This window comes from Antedon bifida, chromosome 5 (genome assembly GCF_963402885.1).
Source record: "Antedon bifida chromosome 5, ecAntBifi1.1, whole genome shotgun sequence".
NCBI lineage: Eukaryota > Metazoa > Echinodermata > Crinoidea > Comatulida > Antedonidae > Antedon > Antedon bifida.
The window spans coordinates 1,240,726-1,263,034 of record NC_136230.1 but is presented as its reverse complement, the minus strand read 5'-3'; the positions used below and the strand labels follow the sequence as shown (position 1 = coordinate 1,263,034).

At 34.4% G+C, this 22,309-nt stretch overlaps 3 protein-coding genes across 3 annotated transcripts; 2 read left to right on the top strand and 1 right to left on the bottom strand.

Moving 5' to 3' along the window:
• Positions 1 to 198: 198 nt before the first annotated feature.
• On the bottom strand, positions 199 to 4,342 carry LOC144842610 (uncharacterized). Its single transcript, XM_078699063.1, has 8 exons — positions 4,291 to 4,342; positions 3,895 to 4,166; positions 2,811 to 3,454; positions 2,258 to 2,493; positions 1,458 to 1,747; positions 940 to 1,075; positions 709 to 851; positions 199 to 606 (listed from the first exon to the last, which is right to left on the bottom strand). Exons 1-8 carry the CDS (start codon positions 4,337 to 4,339, stop codon positions 493 to 495), a joined length of 1,884 nt encoding a protein of 627 aa, XP_078555189.1. The 5' UTR covers positions 4,340 to 4,342; the 3' UTR covers positions 199 to 492.
• A 3,304-nt stretch (positions 4,343 to 7,646) lies between these two features.
• Positions 7,647 to 13,524, top strand: LOC144842496 (uncharacterized). Its single transcript, XM_078698945.1, has 8 exons — positions 7,647 to 7,707; positions 7,898 to 8,169; positions 8,582 to 9,228; positions 9,351 to 9,589; positions 9,884 to 10,074; positions 10,793 to 10,931; positions 13,160 to 13,302; positions 13,426 to 13,524. Exons 1-8 carry the CDS (start codon positions 7,647 to 7,649, stop codon positions 13,522 to 13,524), a joined length of 1,791 nt encoding a protein of 596 aa, XP_078555071.1.
• A 1,421-nt stretch (positions 13,525 to 14,945) lies between these two features.
• Positions 14,946 to 20,750, top strand: LOC144842494 (uncharacterized). Its single transcript, XM_078698944.1, has 8 exons — positions 14,946 to 15,021; positions 15,146 to 15,417; positions 15,793 to 16,439; positions 16,562 to 16,800; positions 17,096 to 17,394; positions 18,028 to 18,166; positions 20,390 to 20,532; positions 20,652 to 20,750. Exons 1-8 carry the CDS (start codon positions 14,973 to 14,975, stop codon positions 20,748 to 20,750), a joined length of 1,887 nt encoding a protein of 628 aa, XP_078555070.1. The 5' UTR covers positions 14,946 to 14,972.
• Positions 20,751 to 22,309: the final 1,559 nt, after the last annotated feature.

The window sequence follows — 22,309 nt, the reverse complement described above, 5'->3', positions numbered from 1 at the left end:
TCAGTGGCACGCCCCACATTGGTTTACTGGCCAAAAACTGTTATAAATTTAAAGTTAAAATACTATACTAATTTCTATATAACACTATAAAAAACAAACTTCCTATTAAGGGGACACATTCGGGACACCCCCCCCCCCCCCACCTCCCCACCCCCCCCCCCCCCCCCCCCCCACACACACACACCAAAAATTGTCCTCTTAATAGGATGTCCAAAAAGAGGGGTTCTAATGTATTCTCATTTTAGTTTTATGGAGAGAAAATACTTATATCTATATTGACGTAATGTGGAATATTTTTCCTGAACCCCTTCTTTTTTTCCATTGTGTTTTTTTTTTTATCTTTCATGATTAACAGTAATACAGTTGATATTAGGTATATTAACTTGTTTGTGTCGACATGACGTCATATGGTGTAGTCGCGAATAGAATTCGATTTTAGCAGAGCTGGACGACGACTATAATAACAGTCTTTATGTCGTCGCAAATTTAACCTTATGATTCTTTTTCTTCTTGACCAGGCGTGAATGATCCACACGTTGGAAATCCTTTTGGTGGATTTGGAATTTCTTCTTCTTCACCGACTTGAATAATCATTGCCATTCCCGCCTTGGAAGAAGTGGAAAAAACGATGCATTAATAATGATCTTTGATTTAAACTTCGTAGAATTGTTTTTGTTTGTTTCTTGTTATTAGATTTAAATAACTCACCAATGAGTGGTATTCCACGTGACAATGAAAGAACCAATAACCGGGGTTTTCAGCCTTCCATCTAATGATGACGTAACCACCCGAAATTATATTCACCGTATCCTTGACAACCGCTGATTCAGGCGGGATTCTTGGTATACCATCTACAGAAACGAAACGGCAACATGATTTTTTTTTTGCTAAAAAAGCACCAAACAAAAAAACCCCGATGGTAAGAAAATGTATACCTACGTGTCTTATCAAATTCGATTAATTCGTCAGCACTTATATTTTGAAATCCTTGTGCTAATAGTCGGAATGATTGTCCATGAAGATGCATCGGATGATTGATAATATGAACATCATCAATCACGACAAACTCCACTACCTTAAAAGTATGAAACAAAAAAAATTGAACGTAAATATACGGTTTACTAAAAGAGACTGCAAGAAATACAGGGCTTATTATCAGGGAGGTATTTTGTTCAACAAATAATGTTTTCCACAATAATTCAACGTCCAAAGGGAAAAAATCACTGGTAACTTAAGATAATTAAGAGTTAAGCTACAGACAGTTAGTGACTTCAGTCTCTATGTCTTCCCTCGACCAAATTAATGATACTCTTTGTTGCTGTTTTACTTTTTAGTCTATGTACATAATACGTTTGATTTTGGTCGAAATAAAATTAAATTTAATTGAATAGAAGTAGATTTGAATAGAAAAAGATTTATGTTCACACTACTAAACATAGTAAAATGTATAAAGTTACCTGACCAAGTTTCACTTTTGCAACCAAAGGGCAACTGCAGTGTGTATTATTGCATTCGGCCAATTCTGTATTGTTATACCCTGGGTACGTCCTGCACGAATCTACGTTTCCATTTGGCTCGAATGAAACAAACGGTTTATCCGGAAAATCAAATTGTACTTGATTCATGGTGAAATATGGAGATTGAGTTAATTCAGCTTCTGGTCTATTCGAACTATAAAAATAGTATGAGGCGCCCATTACGACATAATATACAGTATCCACGTGGTATAAAGCCGGATCTACAGGTTCTACAATAAATTAGTACATTAAATATTACATTTGTGAATAAACAGATTAAGAAAATCGGTTTCTTAAAAAAACCAGCAGATATTTGAACCAGGAACCTTCTGCTTGATATGCAGACATCCTTTTATTAGACCACTGAGTGGCTTTCATGGTATAGTTCGAATTCGATTGGCGTACGTTTTTAACAACACTTTTGAACGCACGCGCAACAGAGATGGTTGATGCGCCCTCATTTCAGAATAACAATTATCTTCGAAGAGATAATTAAACGACATTGTAAGATATTACAAGAATATTCAATGAAGGCTACTAGAAATTCAGAGTTGGGAGTTGAGCATAACATAGTTTTGATGACCTCTATGGCAGTGTATAATCGTCGCCTGCAATGAATGATTTCACACGCAGAGCAAAATTGCCTAGACCGTCTTCTAGGCCAATGTTTTTCAAACAAAGAGCTCTCGTGACGGGAAGTCAAATTGCTTTGGAATTTCTTTAAAAAAAAAAAATCTTACGTAATGCGTGCGTATCTTTAAATGTGTATACATCTTTATCAGTAACATTAAATACGGCTGTTGAAAATAAACCACGGTGTTCTGTGTTGTACTGTGTACAATTAACATCCATGGTTGGTGAATTCTTGTATTTTAACTTTGCTGCACCAATCGCAGGGCATACTGGGTAGGGTATACCAACTACGTATATACAATACGTTGAGGGTTTTGCAGACGCTTCGAGTACAAAATCCATTCTGAAATAATTAAAAATAAGAAAAAATGTTCTAGACATTTCTAAAAAGATCTACCTACCAGCCATTGACATGTCCTAACAAACAATTGCGTGAATTGCATTGATTGGATTAAAGCACTATTACAGTATTTCTAAGTTTCTATTTTAAATCAAAACCAACAATGCGTCACTGCGCATGCGTAAACTTCTCCAAAATTGAACACATGCAGTACGTTATTGCGGTACCAAATGTAGTTTCTGCAGTAAAATATCCTAAAAGAAGATAAGTATGTCAGCTCCATCCTTTGAATTAAAATGAACAATTTAGATTGGAATTACCTTTCACCAGCAGTAAAGTATAAAGCATCCACTTCACGAACCGGTTCCATTTCAAAGCCATCAGTGGCAATGATCGTTATCGGATGGGATTCGACAATAATTCTTAAAATACACTCACTAAATGAAGCATCTACTATTCGCATCCGATATCGGAAACCTTGTTCTACTTCAAACACTGTAATAGGAACATCCATATCAATTTCCATATTGTGACTTCTGCCATTGATCAACATGGTATCTGTATATCCAGACGACGGCACAGTATTGGCAATCGCTAATAAATACAGATCCAGACTTGAAATACTTAACCAGTCGTTAAATAACATGTAATGTTGTGGAAGGTCAAAGTCATATTCTTTACTGTTGAACTCTTTTTGTCTCGGTTCCCTGACAATCAATGCTCCGTACAACCCGTCACCTCTCTGAACACCAACGTGAGAGTGCCACCAATGGGTACCTGGTGGGTCTGCAACAAACTGGTATACGAAAGAGGTTGAACTTGGTATGGGGCATTGAGTAATCATCGGAACGCCATCTGCCCACACGGTGTTAAATTGATGTATACCATGCCAATGTATTGTCAACGAACCGCCATCTTGAAGTTTGTTTTTGACTTTTACACGAACAGTATCACCATGACAGACCTGTTAAACACAAAGTTTAAACAAATAGTCGAAACATATTTAGATTATATTTGCAACCAATAACAATAACTCAGTGAATGAAACAAAATTAATATTAATAAGTGAATATAAGTGTATAATTATTATTAACTAATTCAGACGGAAACTTCTAATGTAATCACCACTAAATTAGAAAGCATTTTACAGTTCCAATCCTCTGGATTTAGGCCTATCATTTGAAATTTGATAGAGGTGTTGGAGTAGTCTCTTTACTAAAGCCCTATCTACACTATAAAACCTTATGTGACCAAATATGATCCCATATATGGACATGATGATATATATTATATTTGAGCATACCACTACCATATTTGGGCACAGCACACTTTTTTGTCAAACTAGTTGATAGTGTAGAGCTATATACCAAATCGTTATTTAGTCCATGCCATGCTTATACGAACCTGTATGCTTGGTCCAGGTGACATTTCATTCACTGTCAAGATAGATCTACGTGAACCGTCTACAGTAAAACATTGAGGCAAATCACAGTCTTGTCTGAAATCAGGACAGTCGATACAAGGCGATGCTAACGTATACCACCAAGTTACCGTAAATTCAAATTCGCACAATCTCGGTTTAGCGGGAAACTCACACTCACGAAAACAGTCACTTGAATTATTGACCATCAGGATATCTTGTTTAGGAGTACATTGTAAAGAAGTGCAAAGTATAGCTGAAACAAATAGAATTTGATAATCAAATTATTACAAAAATACTATTTTGAAAACAACGACATTAATTGCCGATCTATATCAGTCTAGACGTCTTCAAATATTGTTTTAATTAAAATAACTCACCATGATAACAGAATATAAAAATACATGAAGAAAGTTGTGCGATATTCATTTTGATATGCACCTCTCATCAGCGTACAGTAATCCAGAAAACAAATGTTTTCACCACTGATTCAGAAATCATTAAGTCTAAATAGTGCGGGTAGAAATAATACACCGGTACTGTATTGAATAAACATAACATTTCTGCAGGGTCTTTAAGGACAAAAGCTGCATTCATGTGGGAAATGAAAACAATGTTGTTTATGAATATTTGAAACATGCTGTCACACTTCTAAAATTCATCTTTGACCTTTGACTCTAATTTGAATATTTTGACCCATTGAAAACTAATTAGGACTAAACTTAATCGGAAGATGCTTGTTTCTATTCAGTCCAAGAAATGGTCCACGATAGGCCTAGTATAAATGTTTTTCGAGAAATTCCTTGTTAAATATAGACCATGCATTATACTTTATCCGGAGCTGTATTTTTGTTATTTTTATTTCTGTGATACCGGTATATATATAAATTTTACTGAAAAATGACAATGCTGTGGGTATCAGTGGCTGGATCTCAATGGAAAAAAAAGCGAAAAGCTAAATTAAACGATAAAGTAAAACAGCCAGAAAAGTTAGCAGAACTTTCGGGAAACACTAGCCCTTCATCAGTGCAAGTGTATTGTTTGTTTTTGTCTGTTTTGTTTTGGCATCCCTGACACAAGCATTTGCTTTATTGGTGACGCTACCATTTTGGAAATAAATGTTAATTTTGATTGGTTTGATATTTTAATTGTATTAAATCATGCCGCCGTACTGCTGCGTTGCTGTTGGTTTATGTCACGTGACATAATAATTTATTCAATTTTGATATAATATTATTATTATGATATATGTTATTATTTTCATTTTTGTAGGCATAATGTCTTTTTAAACAAACTCTACGTACTGGTATTTCGTATTGCACACACAGGCATATTTCACAGGTCGACCCTTTACCTCCATATCGGAATAATTCATTTTTATGGCCTTCAATTTAATTGTTATTATTGATTTTGAATAATTACCGCTAACTATGTCGATCGGTTGGTCGGTTGGTCGGTCGGTCGGTAAACACTAACTCAAATTTGAGCACGCGATTGCATCCATGTATATGGCCTTGTTTAACTATACTGTTATTGTTATTGTAATTGTCGCTTAATAAAATTAACATTAACAGTAAACAAAGAAAGATCTGTGTTTCTCCTTCTTTCTCTCTACCTTTACAAAGTAATACAATCGATATCGTAAAGGAAAAAGAAAATCAAAGATATGGAATAACCTACCAACTGAAATTAAATACTCCCCAACAATTGCATCATTCAACGCTACATAATAGATCACATTTTTTTCACAAAACTAAACGTTTCCCCCCCCCCCCCCTTTTTTTTGTATTCAAACCAGGACCACAATGAAAACAGGTTTTCTTTTACCTGATTGTGTAATACTGTATAAAGATGTTGTTAAATAAATAAATAAAAAGAAAGGAATTACGCGACGATGTTCTTTAACGTTTACAGTTAACAAGCGCTGATTTTTACTTTTGTTTGGTTAATTATCGTATTACAAACCTTAACTATTTAAGTTATTATTAAGAGTCCATAGTAGAATAATTAATCAAACTACTAATTGTTTGTGGTAACTTTTAACGTTAATTCTTGTTAGAAAGGGCAACCGCTATCCGCGTCGAAACTAAACAATTATCTACGGCATTTAACTTTCCAACAATATTCAAATTTGTCGGAAAAAAGACAGCTTTTATTATAATACTGTATGCAACTATTTCAGTTATGTAACTCCGCCAAGGAGGTATATGTAGTCGATCGCGTGTCTGTTTGTTGTTTGTTTTTTAGCAGGATTACTCAAAATTATATTTACCAAAATGAAAATACAGATAGATATGTGGTCAAGGACCACTCCGTTAAATTTTGGAGGCAATCCGGACCAGAGTCCCAATTCTGGACCACTTTTAATATTATTTTCAGACCTGCTAGTGTGAAAAGATAGGAGACAATTTTCAAAAGCCGGTAAGCAGTCTTAAAGTAAACTGAAATTGTATTTTCTCGAGAACTACTTCTCCAATAAACTTCATTTTTGTACAAGAGGCAAGAGTTATAATGTGTGATTTATAATTTGATTTAATGTACAGGTTTTTTGATACGAGTAGTTTTAAAAAGTCTTCAATATTATTCAAAATGCAGGTTTTTGAAGAGTTGAATTACTAACATTATTTAATTGTTACCGGGCTTATACTATTGTTCTTCGTATTTGTTCGAGCGTATGTCACCGATGTAAAGATATTTTCGATACCTGTTATTAACTGAAATTAAACGATGGAAGATTATTCAACTTTACGACCTTTTCATATTAGAGATGTATTGTTTTCTAAAGACATATCTAGAATAGGCATACTTCCAAAAGTTATGTTTCTGCATGGTGTAACTGCTCTACAATTATTTATTTTTTAAATAACTTCATGTATATCAACTTGCTCGAATAATGGTACTAAAATCGACGACTTTGCCACAAACCACAATTTTGCGTTTCACCTAATTTAGTTGCAAAGCAATGGTGGTTTGATCTTACTAGGCAAACGTTGTTATATCGAGGATCTTGATACTTAAATTTAACTAATACAAGTATTTTCACAAACTGAACTTGTCAACCAGATAAAGTTTGAATGAATACAAACCAAGACACAACTTCGCGCTGATTACTAGCTGCATTATGGGAGTATGTTTCCTCAATGTGTTTGATCTACTGGGGTAATAACTAATGTAAAGCGCGCGCTAAATAAAGCTTGGTTCCCACTAGGACGTAACGCAACGACGTAAGCGCGACGTAAGCAATTTAACCAATCACAAGCGATGGATTATCCGAATTTTTGCTTGTGATTGGTCAACACGCTTGCTGCGCTTACGTCCTTACGTTGCGTTCTAGTGGGAATCTTAAGAAAGAATCTTATTTTTTATATATTATTAGTTTATTGTAAACATTTTACATACTTTATTTTGTATTCTGTTTGAGCACGGCCTTACTGAAAAACAACTTTTAGTTGAGTTAGTGTCCGTGAATAAATAAAGCTGATAATAGTATTACATCTGGCTGCTTTGTATTATGCGGTATATCGAAGGATATCAGCAGTGCTCAGCCATTCCAACCCTTTTTCATTATGATTTCTTTGTAATTAGGCTACCCGTATTATTTATAGAACAATGAAGTTAATTAGTTAATGTATACGTACCAGTAACATACCAGTAAAGTTAACTTTGTGAATCTTGTCTACCACACCATAAGCTATTTATAAAAGTAATGTAGCTGCTTGTCGTTCGTCACAAGAAAATGGAGAAGATGGATTTTAATCAACATCTACCTTTATTATTCTTGATAATCATTAATTCTGGTAAGAAAAGTTATTTTATAATTTTAAAGTTATAGAACACGGTACACAATGTTCATTTTAAAATAGTTTTTGTGAATCGGATTTTTTTTATAAAGTTTTTCTATGGACGCTTTCTTTCTCGTTTGTTCGATTATTGTTAAACTTAAACCTTAAAACTTTTATTCTGAAAAATGTATTGTTTTCTTTTTAGCTATACTTTGCACTTCCTTACAATGTACTCCTAAACAAGATATCCTGATGGTCAATAATTCAAGTGACTGTTTTCGTGAGTGTGAATTTCCTGCTAAACCGAGATTGTGCGAATTTGAGTTTACGGTAACTTGGTGGTATACGTTAGCAGCGGCTTGTACGGACTGTCCAGATGTCCGAGAAGACTGTAGTGCATATCGCTGTTATTCGGTAGACGGTTCACGTAGACCAATTTTAACGGTTAATAAAATGTCACCAGGGCCAAGCATTCAGGTAAGACCATTTAAGTAATTTCGTATCATATTTTATTCGTACATACAAGTCCTGAATTTTTGTCCAAATACGGTAGTGATATGACATCATTATGTCCATATATGGCACATTTAGCTATCACATAGAGTTTGATAGTGTAGACAGAGCTTATCAAACTAGTTTAAAAGTATTGTGTGCCCAAATATGGTAGTGATTTGATGTTATCACATTTTTTTTTCACATAAAGGTTATAGTGTAGACAGATCACAGCTCCTCCAGTGATTGGGCACAACCTACTTTATCACATTTAAGTGCCTACAGTGTTTAAATGTTACTCTGAGCATGGAGGTTTTTATACCTCCATGCTCAGAGTAATGAAGAAACAGTTGTGTTTTACACACGCCTATCATTTTGTCATTGTGTTCTTTAACAGGTCTGTCACGGTGATACCATTCGTGTGAAAATAATTAACGAACTTCAAGATGGAGCTCCGTTGACAATACATTGGCATGGTATACATCAATTTAACACCGTGTGGGCAGATGGCGTTCCGATGATTACTCAATGCCCCATACCAAGTTCAACCTCTTTCGTATACCAGTTTGTTGCAGACCCACCAGGTACCCATTGGTGGCACTCTCACGTTGGTGTTCAGAGAGGTGACGGGTTGTACGGGGCATTGATTGTCAGGGAACCAAGGCAAAAAGAGTTCAACAGTAAAGAATATGACTTTGACCTTCCACAACATTACATGTTATTTATGGACTGGTTTACTACTATGTCTCTGAATGTCTTAACTGCCTCTCTTGGGAATGGTACTCTATCTTCCGCTGAGAAAACTCTTACCTTATTGGTCAACGGCAGAAGTCAAAATCCAGGCATTGATTTGGATGTTCCACTTTCTGTGTTTGAAGTGGAGCAAGGTTTCCGATATCGGATACGACTTGTGAATGCTGCCACGGGTGAATGTAATGTACGAATGATAATTGAATCACATCCCATAACGATCATTGCAACTGATGGTTTTGAGGTGAAACCGGTTCGTGTCGTGGATGCTTTGCACTTTACTCCAGGAGAAAGGTAAGTAAAATTAAAGATTGAAGGATTCCATCCTTTTTCAAAACTCCTGTAATTGTATTTCTCCTAATTTTCATAAACTAATGTGTTGGTTTGCTTTATTCTATACTATATTGTTTCTTAAGGTTAGACATTGTGCTCGAAGCATCTTCGGAACCATCGTCTTATTGTATATACTTAGACACTTCTTCACCTCGCAAGTATTGCAAGGCTGCTGGCAGTGCTGTATTGAAATATAAAGGCTCTCCGGCAATGGAATTAAAATGTAAAGATGCACCTCACGAAAAAACAAGTGTGTTTTCAACAAAACAGTTTAGTACCGACAAAAAAGAGGTTTTAACGTTGAAAGACACACACGCATTACGTAAGATACCCATTTATTTATTCGATGTTTGATATAGGCCTTCTAATAATTATTGTTCGTTCATTCGTCTGATGGCTGACAAAACAAAAACGACGTCTTTTGTATGTGCGTAAACTTAATCTTATAAATCAAACTCGCCACATGGCATAACAAATAATTAGTGGGCATACTGGAATTTATGCGCACATACTGAATTTAATGTCAGAAAATTAGGCCTGTGACAGTTCCGATCGCGTCGTGATTGGTCAAAATACTTCAAGTTAAAATTGCGCACATATTTTTCTCTTTTTTTAGAAGCCGTAGACCCAGCCTTATTCTCCGTGGTGGATGTTATATTCTATGTAGTAATGAACGTTTTTTATACGTTTTATTCATCGTCAAATTCAGAAACTAATTCAACGTATGTTTCTGAAAATTTTGTCATGAATCATGTTGAATTTAAATTTCCTGATAGGCCATTTGTTTCGTCGGATCCAGATAATGATGTACAGACGTGTAATATGGCCCCATGGTATAATAACACTAGTTATATGTCTGGCTGCAAAAATACAAGATGCGCATGTCCCATCGTTGCTAAAGTAAAACTAGGCCAGGTAATATTCTATTTATCTTAAATATCATTCCTTATGATCAAAGGAAGTAGGGAGGACATGTTTATGAATTGATTGATAGACAGTAATTTGTTAACACGATAACAAATTTTATACTAATTCAACGCCGGTTTTTTTAATTTTTTTATTTTATGTTTTTAGGCAATGTGGCCAAGGATTACCAATAGTGAATTATTCACTGTCCTATCAGATAGGTGGTAATCCCCCTGATACAGGGCTATTTTGTGAACCAGTTCACCGGGGTAACCCCCTACTTTTTTCGAATACTGAACTGGGTTCTTTAAAGTGCACACAGGTTATAACTGTGTACACTGGACCTACGGTTTATAGTCCTTATCCGAGAAGACTTGTTCTAGCACCAGAACTAGGAGCGAGTCGGCCTCGAACCCTTGCCGATGTTGTTGGCTCTTTAGGTACGGTAAACGGCGCCCCTGCCTTAACCGCTCGGCCATTTGACTCGCTCAATTAATGGTTGGCACAAACCGACTAGAAGCCCACAGTAGTAAAACTGCATGCATAATAATATACACCTGAAGGAGGATAGACTTCTTGACTGGTCACATTATATATTTTAATTTCTTTGTATTTTTAGGTGGTGGAACTGGTCGTTATTAGTGACGCTAACGTTTCTGATCATTCAATGCATCTCCATGGACAATCATTCCGAGTTTTAAGACAGAGTGATATGTACAACATAAGTGCAGAAGATCTGATTGAGTTTGATAAATCATGTAGGTGGCTTACAAACAATATCTCTACTATATTAGCTTGGCGCGTGTTGTAGTTGGGCGTGTTGTAGTTGGGCGTGTTGCGCGATAGATGCCTGCTCTGAGAGCACAAATTAATGTTGTTGTACAAACAATAGGAAATTTTCGCTGGAGCACGTACACGTTAACTTTCACGGATGACGTCAACATTCTACTAAATTTGCATAACAGGGTAGTTCAGTCAACAGTTGCATGCGGCCATTATTTATAATAATAATAATAATAGTTCATTCTTATATAGCGCATATAAGCGAGCTCTCAATGCGCTGAACATTATTACCCCAGTCATTTCCTGATCAAACACCTATTTATTATTAAATACATAATAAAATATAATACATCAATCAAAGTACAATAGTTAAAAGTGTGAACAGGGAAACAAACTTTCTGTCTTCAGATAATTTAAACCTAAATTAGTTTCTTTACTAGGGTAGGTGACGTTAGAGTCCGGGATGACGTGACCGAGACACAACTTGTGCTCACCAGGTTTCAATTCAGACCATACTTCGGTTTGGGTTTAGTTTTGTATTCTCCCTCAGTCTCTACTGTATGATCAGCGCCTACAGCACAACATAAACGCTTTATAAATCCAGGATATTATAATATAAAATCTGCGTATTTTTTTATATATTTTTACCATATAATACACTTAATTTATCATGGTGCCCGTCCATTGAAATTTACCATTTTTTATCTATATTCATTTTGCAGAAATGGAATGATTCTTCCATGTTTCGATACTCTACCTTTTATTTCGGTTAACGTTTTTTCAGAAATGAGGTTCTCGACGCCACGTAACTAAAGTTTTTCGTAATTTTTGAGCACGCGCTGATCGATTTGTTTACAAAGTGGGCGGAGCTTGCGCGTTGCATGTTGGAAAATAGCGCGAGTTATTAAAGTTAACGTGCTCGTGCGAAAACTCCCTATTTATTATCTCTAATAATAATGATAATTATTAGTCGTCAAAAGTTCTTAAAAGTCATATCATATACACATTATTTATTCATTTATTATGACAGCAACTGGGGCCCGCACTAGAAGCAATAGCTTGTCTCATGCGGCCCCCTACTATAAATATGCAGAAATACATAAAAGGAAAAACTGTATAAAACAATAAACAATAATATTATAAGTCAAAAACGGAAGAGAAAAAATATTGAGCATAACAAAAGTAAGTTGTTTAAATAGCTAATAGGTAACGTTTTACAGATTTTTTTTAAAGTAATTAAAGATACAGAAAGTTTTATTTTAACATTTAGTAGGTTAGATGTCCTGCTGAGAGCAAAAAAATGTTTGAGGATCCAATATGCCTTTAGAGTAACCTTTTAACCTAGTAAAACAAATTAATTTCATAAAGCGAACAACATTTTCACATACTGTAAGTTTAAAAAATGATCTATTTTGATATCCGGATTCATGTATGTTAATGTACGTAAGCTAATTTCCAGCTAACTTAAAAATATATTATGCTCACCTACCTTACAGTATTGCCATATTAGAACACATAGACAATAAATAAAACACAGAACAAAAACAAAATATAAATGCTTACAAAAAAAAATATGATTAGTCTAAACAACCAAAATCATAATCCTAACTCCAGTAATTAAAATATAATTGTAATTGCTACACTTGCTTTAGTATAGCGGGGTATAGGCAATCGTCTCTGTTGTAGCTGCTGCTAATTTAGTGGAACAAAACTCCAGTAATTAAAATATAATTGTAATTGCTACACTTGCTATAGCATAGCGGGATATGGGCAACCGTCTCTGTTGCTGCTGCTAATTTAGTGGAACAAAACTCCAGTAATTAAAATATAATTGTAATTGCTACACTTGCTATAGCATAGCAGGATATAGGCAACCGTCTCTGTTGTAGCTGCTGCTAATTTAGTGGAACAAAACTCCAGTAATTAAAATATAATTGTAATTGCTACACTTGCTATAGCATAGCGGGATATAGGCAACCGTCTCTGTTGCTGCTGCTAATTTAGTGGAACAAAACTCCAGTAATTAAAATATAATTGTAATTGCTACATAGATATAGGCAACCGTCTCTGTTGTAGCTGCTGCTAATTTAGTGGAACAAAACTCCAGTAATTAAAATATAATTGTAATTGCTACATAGATATAGGCAACCGTCTCTGTTGTAGCTGTTTAGTGTAACACTTGCTTTTGATCTATATTTTACAGTTGGCATACCACGAATTCCACTAGAATCAACGGTTGTCAAAGATACAGTAAATATACCTGCACTTGGTTACGTAATCATAAGATGGAAGGCTGAAAACCCCGGTTATTGGTTCTTTCATTGTCACGTGGAATACCATGCATTGGTGAGATACATTGTCGTCTTTTTATTAAACATAGTATTTTGTTTTGTTAATTATTACAAGTACGTTGGCATGTTATGTCGCCAAATGTTTGACTGTTTTGTTTTCTTTTTCCACTTCTTCCAGGGAGGAATGGCAATGGTTGTTCAAGTCGGTGAAAAAGATGAAATTCCAGATCCGCCAAAAGGGTTCCCATCTTGTGGACCATGGTCACCTGGTAATTGAACTTAAAAATGAAAGTAAAAGTCATTGATTAACCCAGAATTCTTGGTCATGTTATGATTCTCTTCTCTTCTATTCGCGGAAAAGAATCAATCGCCTATATGAGAGAATGAACAGTTTACGCCAATCATTCTGATCGACTTGATCAAATCCAGCGTCGTGCCACCAGTAGTAAGCGGAGTGCCAACAATGTCGATTAATATGGTAAACAAAGCCCATGACATTCTTGATAAATTCTGCAACGTATCAAGTCTAACATTATTGAATGATTTTTATATGTTATATTGTATATAATTTGGTTTAGTTATCTTACTGTTTTCTTTATCTTTTTTTTGTTGATCATCGAATAATTCACAACAGCTGAAATAACTTGGGTTCCTATTGTTCCTTTTTTTTGCTGGTATACTGTGTATCAAGTATGTGTATATCTTAACATAGATTCTAAGTACGTTCATCATACACTAATTGATATGCTAATTTAGTGTCCAAGGTTATGTACGTGGGTTGCATTTAATTGGTATTATATTTTTAATTTGGTTTAGAGGAGGGTGGTTTTATCTAATTTCCGTTTTATCTGAGTATTTTCTGTTTTAATCTAGTCTACCTTTATTTGTATACTCATATATTTGTATATTGTATGTTTAATTGTTTTAAGGATGCACCATTATTATGTGTGCCTCTGTTCAAAAAGCGTTTTCCGAATAAATTATTGTTATTATTATATAAACTACTGTATTTGGTTATGTTTATAGTAAAAACGTGATATGAAACAGTTTCCATCCAATTATTACAAGAATTGTTTACGTCTTCTGAAAATATTTGATATCGCATCATGTGATATGAATCAGTGGCCGGTACATGTGTATTTTATGTGTAATTAAATGTATGTATATACAATACTGTATTTTATGAGTATATGGTTACCGGTACGTATCAAAGGATATATGCTACAGCAGGCCTATGTAAACTAAATGGGAAAAACGGGTTGGATCATCAATGAGGATTATAAACAATTTTAAAGTGTATATATGAAAATGATACTAATAGAAAAAGAATTTTAAAAGATTATTTAAAAATTGGTACTCTAGGCCTTGGGTTCTGTTCTGATATGATATGATGAGAATAGTTTCTCGAAACATGTCACGGTATTTTAAGGCAATTTGCCTGTTCATCAAATGCCTCAAAATTTTGATTTTAACTAATTTGATTTATCTAATAATATATGTTAATAGGTTATTAAATAAAAAAAATATGTTACGCTATAAAATATATGTAAATAGAACGATAATTAGTAGAAATTAGTTGAATTATGATGAAATCTCATGATTATTCAATACAGTGAATTATTTCTACCCGCACTATTTAGTCCAGTCTTAGTTTAGATTTCTGAATCAGTGGTGAAAACATTTGTTTTCTGGATAACTGTACGCTGATGAGAGGTGCATATCAAAATGACTATCGCACAACTTTCTTCATGTATTTTTATATTCTGTTATCATGGTGAGTTATTTTAATTAAAACAATATTTGAAGACGTCTAGACTGATATAGAGCGGCAATTAATGTTGTTGTTTTCAAAATAGTATTTTTGTAATAATTTGATTATCAAATTCTATTTGTTTCAGCTATACTTTGCACTTCTTTACAATGTACTCCTAAACAAGATATCCTGATGGTCAATAATTCAAGTGACTGTTTTCGTGAGTGTGAGTTTCCCGCTAAACCGAGATTGTGCGAATTTGAATTTACGGTAACTTGGTGGTATACGTTAGCAGCGGCTTGTACGGACTGTCCAGATGTCCCAGAAGACTGTAGTGCATATCGCTGTTATTCGGTAGACGGTTCACGTAGACCAATTTTAACGGTTAATGAAATGTCACCAGGACCAAGCATTCAGGTAAGACCATTTAAGTAAATTCGTATCATATTGTATTCAAGTTAATTTAGCTGTTAATTACGTAAAATTGTTGTTTTTGGCTCGAATTTTCGACTTAAAGTGAATAACTTTAACATTACTTTGATATGGCCAATTTAAATTTAGAATATTCTGACCTTCATTTTTGTGTTTCAAGGGACAATACATCTTTAGGGAAATTGACTTGATCACAGCTCCTCCAGTGATTGGGCACAACCTACTTTATCACATTTAAGTGCCTACAGTGTTTAAATGTTACTCAGAGCATGGAGGTTTTTACACCTCCATGCTCAGAGTAATGAAGAAACAGTTGTGTTTTACACACGCCTATTATTTTGTCATTGTGTTCTTTAACAGGTCTGTCACGGTGATACCATTCGTGTGAAAATAATTAACGAACTTCAAGATGGAGCTCCGTTGACAATACATTGGCATGGTATACATCAATTTAACACCGTGTGGGCAGATGGCGTTCCGATGATTACTCAATGCCCCATACCAAGTTCAACCTCTTTCGTATACCAGTTTGTTGCAGACCCACCAGGTACCCATTGGTGGCACTCTCACGTTGGTGTTCAGAGAGGTGACGGGTTGTACGGAGCATTGATTGTCAGGGAACCAAGACAAAAAGAGTTCAACAGTAAAGAATATGACTTTGACCTTCCACAACATTACATGTTATTTATGGACTGGTTTACTACTATGTCTCTGAATGTCTTAACTGCCTCTCTTGGGAATGGTACTCTATCTTCTGCTGAGAAAACTCTTACCTTATTGGTCAACGGCAGAAGTCAAAATCCAGGCATTGATTTGGATGTTCCACTTTCTGTGTTTGAAGTGGAGCAAGGTTTCCGATATCGGATACGACTTGTGAATGCTGCCACGGGTGAATGTAATGTACGAATGATAATTGAATCACATCCCATAACGATCATTGCAACTGATGGTTTTGAGGTGAAACCGGTTCGTGTCGTGGATGCTTTGCACTTTACTCCAGGAGAAAGGTAAGTAAAATTAAAGATTGAAGGATTCCATCCCTTTTCAAAACTCCTGTAATTGTATTTCTCCTAATTTTCATAAACTAATGTGTTGGTTTGCTTTATTCTATACTATATTGTTTCTTAAGGTTAGACATTGTGCTCGAAGCATCTTCGGAACCATCGTCTTATTGTATATACTTAGACACTTCTTCACCTCGCAAGTATTGCAAGGCTACTGGCAGTGCTGTATTGAAATATAAAGGCTCTCCGGCAATGGAATTAAAATGTAAAGATGCACCTCACGAAAAAACAAGTGTGTTTTCAACAAAACAGTTTAGTACCGACAAAAAAGAGGTTTTAACGTTGAAAGACACACACGCATTACGTAAGATACCCATTTATTTATTCGATGTTTGATATAGGCCTTCTAATAATTATTGTTCGTTCATTCGTCTGATGGCTGACAAAACAAAAACGACGTCTTTTGTATGTGCGTAAACTTCAATCTTATAAATCAAACTCGCCACATGACATAACAAATAATTAGTGGTCATACTGGAATTTATGCGCACATACTGAATTTAATGTCAGAAAATTAGGCCTGTGACAGTTCCGATCGCGTCGTGATTGGTAAAAATACTTCAAGTTAAAATTGCGCACATATTTTTCTCTTTTTTTAGAAGCCGTAGACCCAGCCTTATTCTCCGTGGTGGATGTTATATTCTATGTAGTAATGAACGTTTTTTATACGTTTTATTCATCGTCAAATTCAGAAACTAATTCAACGTATGTTTCTGAAAATTTTGTCATGAATCATGTTGAATTTAAATTGCCTGATAGGCCGTTTGTTTCGTCGGATCCAGATAATGATGTACAGACGTGTAATATGGCCCCATGGTATAATAACACTAGTTATATGTCTGGCTGCAAAAATACAAGATGCGCATGTCCCATCGTTGCTAAAGTAAAACTAGGCCAGGTAATATTCTATTTATCTTAAATATCATTCCTTATGATCAAAGGAAGTAGGGAGGACATGTTTATGAATTGATTGATAGACAGTAATTTGTTAACACGATAACAAATTTTATAATAATTCAACGCCGGTTTTTTTAAATTTTTTTATTTTATGTCTTTAGGCAATGTGGCCAAGGATTACCAATAGTGAATTAATCACTGTCCTATCAGATAGGTGGTAATCCCCCTGATACAGGGGCTATTTTGTGAACCAGTTCACCGGGGTAACCCCCTACTTTTTTCGAATAATGAACTGGGTTCTTTAAAGTGCACACAGGTTATAACTGTGTACACTGGACCTACGGTTTATAGTCCTTATCCGAGAAGACTTGTTCTAGCACCAGAACTAGGAGCGAGTCGGGCTCGAACCCTTGCCGATGTTGTTGGCTCTTTAGGTACGGTAAACGGCGCCCCTGCCTTAACCGCTCGGCCATTTGACTCGCTCAATTAATGGTTGACACAAACCGACTAGAAGCCCACACCCAACCCAAACTATCCCGTAGTTAGTAAAACTGCATGCATAATATATACACCTGAAGGAGGATAGACTTCTTGACTGGTCACATTATATATTTTAATTTCCTTGTATTTTTAGGTGGTGGAACTGGTCGTTATTAGTGACGCTAACGTTTCTGATCATTCAATGCACCTCCATGGGCAATCATTCCGAGTTTTAAGACAGAGTGATATGTACAACATAAGTGCAGAAGATCTGATCGAATATGATAAGACATGTAGGTGGCCTACAAACAATATCTCTACTATATTAGTTTGGCGCGTGTTATAGTTGGCTCTGAGAGCACAAATTAATGTTGTTGTACAAACAATAGGAAATTTTCGCTGGAGCACGTACACGTTAACTTTCACGGATGACGTCAACATTCTACTAAATTTGCATAACGGGGTAGTTCAGTCAACAGTTGCATGCGGCCATTATTTATAATAATAATAATAATAGTTCATTCTTATATAGCGCATATAAGCGAGCTCTCAATGCGCTGAACATTATTACCCCAGTCATTTCCTGATCAAACACCTATTTATTATTAAATACATAATAAAATATAATACATCAATCAAAGTACAATAGTTAAAAGTGTGAACAGGGAAACAAACTTTCTGTCTTCAGATAATTTAAACCTAAATTAGTTTCTTTACTAGGGTAGGTGACGTTAGAGTCCGGGATGACGTGACCGAGACACAACTTGTGCTCACCAGGTTTCAATTCAGACCATACTTCGGTTTGGGTTTAGTTTTGTATTCTCCCTCAGTCTCTACTGTATGATCAGCGCCTACAGCACAACATAAACGCTTTATAAATCCAGGATATTATATTATATAATCTGCGTATTTTTTTTATATATTTTTACCATATAATACACTTAATTTATCATGGTGCCCGTCCATTGAAATTTACCATTTTTTATTTTTTTATTTTTTTTTATTTATAAACATATTTCTACTGGATGACAATATCAACGTTGTCCCACAAAGGGGACATTGTTGTTTTTCAAAAGGTCCAGCATAAAACATAACAATATACATAATTATATAATACATAGTTTCTTAAAAATTGCTAAAATTAAACAGTCTAAAAATACTAAAATGTGAGAACCATACATTAAAAATACAAAATTATGATTAAAAATCCAAGTTAAAAAGTTGTTCATAAAATTATTTAATACATAGTTTCTTAAAATAGTAAAACATGTTAAAATTAAACAGTCAATAATAATTTTATCTTATTCATTTTGCAGAAATGTAATGATTCTTCAATGTTTCGATACTCTACCTTTTATTTCGGTTAACGTTTTCCATTGACGCTATTTTTCAGAAATGAGGTTCTCGACGCCACGTAACTAAAGTTTTTCGTAATGTTTGAGCACGCGCAGATCGATTTGTTTACAAAGTGGGCGGAGCTTTCGCGTTGCATGTTGGAAAATAGCGCGAGTTATTAAAGTTAACGTGCTCGTGCGAAAACTCCCTATTTATTATTATAATGATAATTATTATTCGTCAAAAGTTCTTAAAAGTCATATCATATACACATTATTTATTCATTTATTATGACAGCAACTGGGGCCCGCACTAGAAGCAATAGCTTGTCTCCTGAGGCCCCCTACTATAAATATGCAGAAATACATAAAAGGAAAAACTGTATAAAACAATAAACAATAATATTATAAGTCAAAAACGAAAGAGAAAAAATATTGAGCATAACAAAAGTAAGTTGTTTAAATAGCTAATAGGTAACGTTTTACAGATTTTTTGAAAGTAATTAAAGATACAGAAAGTTTTATTTTAACATTTAGTAGGTTAGATGTCCTGCTGAGAGCAAAAAAATGTTTGAGGATCCAATATGCCTTTAGAGTAACCTTTTAACCTAGTAAAAAAAATTAATTTTATAAAGCGAACAACATTTTCACATACTGTAAGTTTAAAAAATGATCTATTTTGATAACCGGATTCATGTATGTTAATGTACGTAAACTAATTTCCAGCTAACTTAAAAATATATTATGCTCACCTACCTTACAGTATTGCCATATTAGAACACATAGACAATAAATAAAACACAGAACAAAAACAAAATATAAATTCTTACAAAAAGAAATATGATTATTCTAAACAACCAAAATCATAATCCTAACTCCAGTAATTAAAATATAATTGTAATTGCTACACTTGCTATAGCATAGCAGGATATAGGCAACCATCTCTGTTGCTGCTGCTAATTTAGTGGAACAAAACTCCAGTAATTAAAATATAATTGTAATTGCTACACTTGCTAGCATAGCGGGATATAGGCAACCGTCTCTGTTGCTGCTGCTAATTTAGTGGAACAAAACTCCAGTAATTAAAATATAATTGTAACTGCTACATAGATATAGGCAACCGTCTCTGTTGTAGCTGCTGCTAATTTAGTGTAACACTTGCTTTTGACTTATATTTTACAGTTGGCATACCACGAATTCCACTAGAATCAACGGTTGTCAAAGATACAGTAAATATACCTGCACTTGGTTACGTAATCATAAGATGGAAGGCTGAAAACCCCGGTTATTGGTTCTTTCATTGTCACGTGGAATACCATGCATTGGTGAGATACATTGTCGTCTTTTTATTAAACATAGTATTTTGTTTTGTTAATTATTACAAGTACGTTGGCATGTTATGTCGCCAAATGTTTGACTATTTTTCTTTTTCCACTTCTTCCAGGGAGGAATGGCAATGGTTGTTCAAGTCGGTGAAAAAGATGAAATTCCAGATCCGCCAAAAGGGTTCCCATCTTGTGGACCATGGTCACCTGGTAATTGAAATTAAAAATGAAAGTAAAAGTCATTGATTAACCCAGCATTCTTGGTCATGTTATGATTCTCTTCTCTTCTATTCGCGGAAAAGAATCAATCGCCTATATGTTCAGAGAGAGTGAACAGTTTACGCCAATCATTCTGATCGACTTGATCAAATCCAGCGTCGTGCCACCAGTAGTAAGCGGAGTGCCAACAATGTCGATTAATATGGTAAACAAAGCCCATGACATTCTTGATCAATTCTGCAACGTATCAAGTCTAACATTATTGAATGATTTTTATATGTTATATTGTATGTAATTTGGTTTAGTTATCTTACTGTTTTCTTTATCTTTTTTTTTTGGATCAATTCTGTTTAAAGTCATCGAATAATTCACATGACATTCTTGATAAATTCTGCAACGTATCAAGTCTAACATTATTGAATGATTTGTATATGTTATATATATATATATATAATTAAGATTAGCTTAAGTGTTGTATTTTTATTATTTGTATTTGTATGTATACTTGTATAATGTAAAGAGGGACTACAGCGACAGGCCCATCGGGCCTTTTGTAGTCTCTCGACTATATATATTATATGCCAACCATTGTTAATGTTATGCTATAATATGGTCAATAAATGTTTCTTGAATTGAATTGAATTGAATTGAATGTAATTTGGTTTAGTTATCTTACTGTTTTCTTTATCTTTTTTTTTGTTGATCAATTCTGTTTACAGTCATCGAATAATTCACAACAGCTGAAATAATTTGGGTTCCTATTGTTCCTTTTTTTTTGCTGGTAGAAACTGTGTATCAAGTATGTGTATCTTAACATAGATTCTAAGTACGTTCATACACTAATTGATATGCTAATTTAGTGTCCAAGGTTATGTATGTGGGTTGCATTTAATTAGGTGATCATTTAGAATAAAATGATCACCTATTGTTATTGTACAAAATCTTTATTGTTGTTTTTGTTATTATTATTCTTCTTTCTGTACACTTTTTGTGTAACAATTATCTCAAAAAGTTGAATAGCAATGATCACAAAAATGTCTTTCAAATACTTTAACTTAACCATAATAAGTTTTTCAGTGTGATCACTCAACCGTGACGTCAACAATACGCGATTTTGTGAAATCACACTATCAATCATATCTCCATAATTCATTATTACATATCAATGAAATTCACTACACGTTAACTTCAGGTCAAGGGTAAAAATATTAGCAAATAAAAAATTGCGTGTTTCAAGGTCATGCGCCTGAAATCGCGCGTTAAAATTTTAAAAAGCTCAAAATTAAGTTTTGATCAATTTAGAGCATGAATTAGGCCATTTGCGTGTTTAAAAAAATTACTGCGCAAAAAAATGCGTTTTTGCGCGCGCGATTCTTAAAATGCGTAAAAAATAAAATTTGATGTACAATTCTTAGTACATTCACCAATTTTGAGTCCATTCCCACTTAAAATAAGGCTATACGAGCACGTTAAAAATGACAAAATGCGCACATTAATTTCACAAAAGTTCTGAAAATGGTGAAAAATAGGTCTTTTTTAAAATGAAAATAACTTTTCA

Bases quoted from the DNA above. Each gene is read 5' to 3' on its own strand.
- LOC144842610 (XM_078699063.1), bottom strand. From the start codon at position 4,339: ATGAATATCGCACAACTTTCTTCATGTATTTTTATATTCTGTTATCAT. The intron at 4,167-4,290 runs GTGAGTTATTTT...TATTTGTTTCAG, and splicing joins TTTTATATTCTGTTATCATG to CTATACTTTGCACTTCTTTA. The intron at 1,076-1,457 runs GTAACTTTATAC...CATACTTTTAAG, and splicing joins CAAAAGTGAAACTTGGTCAG to GTAGTGGAGTTTGTCGTGAT.
- LOC144842496 (XM_078698945.1), top strand. From the start codon at position 7,647: ATGGAGAAGATGGATTTTAATCAACATCTACCTTTATTATTCTTGATA. The intron at 7,708-7,897 runs GTAAGAAAAGTT...TTTTCTTTTTAG, and splicing joins CTTGATAATCATTAATTCTG to CTATACTTTGCACTTCCTTA. The intron at 9,590-9,883 runs GTAAGATACCCA...CTCTTTTTTTAG, and splicing joins GAAAGACACACACGCATTAC to AAGCCGTAGACCCAGCCTTA.
- LOC144842494 (XM_078698944.1), top strand. From the start codon at position 14,973: ATGACTATCGCACAACTTTCTTCATGTATTTTTATATTCTGTTATCAT. The intron at 15,022-15,145 runs GTGAGTTATTTT...TATTTGTTTCAG, and splicing joins TTTTATATTCTGTTATCATG to CTATACTTTGCACTTCTTTA. The intron at 17,395-18,027 runs GTAATATTCTAT...TTGTATTTTTAG, and splicing joins CTAAAGTAAAACTAGGCCAG to GTGGTGGAACTGGTCGTTAT.